At 26.1% G+C, this 2,651-nt stretch overlaps 1 protein-coding gene across 1 annotated transcript; it reads right to left on the bottom strand.

Moving 5' to 3' along the window:
- Window positions 1-287: 287 nt before the first annotated feature.
- LOC140806743 (probable carboxylesterase 6) lies at window positions 288-886 on the bottom strand (the record flags this gene model as incomplete). The annotated part of the gene is made up of 2 exons (XM_073163283.1): window positions 288-493; window positions 727-886. Coding segments are annotated over 2 exons (366 nt in total), but the record flags the coding sequence as incomplete, so codon positions are not given.
- Between the last annotated feature and the right edge of the window lie 1,765 nt (window positions 887-2,651).

Here is a 2,651-nt window from a genome sequence, read left to right as displayed (position 1 = left end):
TTCTCTCAATATTCCATATATAGATCTTCATATCTTGACCTATATATCTTACCATAAGAACAAAATCTTACAATCAAGGAAACACGAGTTTATTAGGAATTAGACTCTATTAAAATCTAAAATATTATATCTTAGAGATAAGTACCAACAACAAATCATAGGGGATAAATACCAAGATTAGGTTAGATCAACCAAGTATATAAATAAATCTTATTATTAGATCAAGTCAAATTAGTCTAAAAATGCAAAACTCTTATTTTTCAATTTAAATAAAAGAAAAAGATTAATTAGGAATAAAATATTCTTTTCAGATTATACCATGTAAGGCCACGATTCTCCCCAGATGGAAGAGAAAGCCGCCAATAAGTGTCTGATGCCGCCAATGTGAGGGCAGAGCATGGTGGCTGCATCATGTAATTTTCAGAATGAGCCCTTGATTCTCCTCCAAAAAATAGCTGTATTCGGATTAATCCCTTGATATCAGTTTGCCGAGCTATATTTGTACATGAAGTATCACCGGTCAAAACAATTTGAGTGGGTCTCATGTGAGACGGGTCAACCCTACCCATATCCACAATAAAAAGTATTATTCTTAACATAAAAAGTAATACTTTAATGGATGACCCAAATAAGAGATCTGTCTCACGAATACGACCCGTGAGACCGATCACACAAGTTTTTGCCAAACAATTTTACTCATGTTACAGTTAGTAGCCCACCACTCACTCTTTGCTAGTAAAGATTCTTGCCTTGACCAAATAACGGTCTTGACACCATCCTCGTAGGCTGCGGGAAGAGGGTTTTCAGGTGCCAACCGGTAGTTAACCGACATGATTACACAACCGTTTTTCGAAGCTAAATTTGCTAGGATTTCAGGGTAACCACAATCCAATTTAGGTTATCTAAATAGACAAAATTAAGTCTTAGTCTTGGGCCAAAGTATATTTTTGGAGGAATATTTAACAAGATACTAAGATTTAATTTGCTAGGAAATTCAGCGTAACCACAATCCAATTTTAATAAATATACTAAAACTTAATTTTGTCTATTTAGATAACCACAATCCAATTCAGGTTAATTCATACTAACCATTTTACTAATTTCTCTTGTTATATATATGAATCCTATATAATTTAATAGCTTACCCATATATTATATATCTATTAGTTTAAACCTAATAGTTTAAACCACACGACATATATTTCGTCCCATGTAGTTAAATGGTTTTTTTAAATAATATAAATTTAAAAAAAAAATTTATTAAAATATTGCAAATTTGGGAGTCTTATGAAAGAGTACAATCCGGAGAATTAACTTCCAGATTCAAATTTTTTTAAAAATTTTTTTTTAAAAAGGGGCTGATATGCGGATTCAAAATCTGTGGCAGTGAATCCGTGACAGCCCTTACACCATCCGTGAATTATTGGTAAATAGGAGTTTTTGAAGCCTCTAAATGCACGCATTCTACTTCGATTATGAAAAATTCATTTGCGCGAACTCTTCCTATCTCCGCTTTAGATTTTTCCGAAGTCCGACGTTGCGTTGGTAATATATTTATTTATCGAGCATCATTGTATTTTTGAAGTATTTGACAGGTATTAATTTTATTTTTATTATTATTGAAATAATTTTGTTTTATAATGTTATTTTTTGATAAGAATATTTAACATTGTTAGGTAATAATATTATTCGTTGATTTTGTCATTTATTTCATACGAGCGAGTTTTAAAAAGTAACGTTATTATTTTTGTTGATAATATTCAAATTATTTTTGTATTTAATGTTGATATTACTATGAGAACAATCAAATTTTTATTTAGAAATTTTTTAGTTGTACAAAATAATTAGCATTTTTTGACAAATAATTAATTATGTATCATTATTTTTTTGCAATATGAGTAGAAATCGTATATTTAGAAATTTTGTTTTTTCTTGTTTGTATGTATGTAATAAAATTTGACTTAGATTAAAATATTTTGGATTAATCAATATCAATGTATGTCTCAATCACCCGTGATTTTAATTCCTACACTATTAGTAAATGAATTATTTATTATGTTGTAGTACATAAAATTATAAAATGTACTTGTTTAAATTTCCATTATAATATTTTTATTTAAATGACTAATTCTTATATTTTTTTAATATATAACAATTTTCTTACTTTTTTTGGAGATCCTTTGTTTTTTTTTTTTGTATAAAACAGTTGATATATATTTTTGATATTTAAAAAAATCTTACAATTGAAAAGATATATATATTTAATTATAAAAGTTGTATTGCGAAATATTTAGCAAACAATACTAATTTTAAAATAGCATATTTAGATAAGATATAATAATCATTTTTTTTGAAAAATGGCTTTTACTATATTTGTCAATCATAATTAGGAATAAACATAAATATACATATTTTCTGTAAATAAGATTAATTTTAATATCTATAATATTTTTGAATATATTATTATCTAATACACATTTTTTAAAATTTGATTGATTGAATTAAATTTTGCACAGGATAATTACAATAACAATATTAAATTTCTTTTAATGTTCTTTTTTTAATTCTTTAGTTTATTTTAGTATGATATAATATGGCATACTACAATAATATTTTAAACTAATATTCTTTAATTAATATTATTTAAAATT

This window comes from Primulina eburnea, chromosome 12 (genome assembly GCF_022965805.1).
Source record: "Primulina eburnea isolate SZY01 chromosome 12, ASM2296580v1, whole genome shotgun sequence".
NCBI lineage: Eukaryota > Viridiplantae > Streptophyta > Magnoliopsida > Lamiales > Gesneriaceae > Primulina > Primulina eburnea.
The sequence above is the reverse complement of the archived record's forward strand: the minus strand, read 5'-3'. Positions and strand labels throughout refer to the sequence as shown.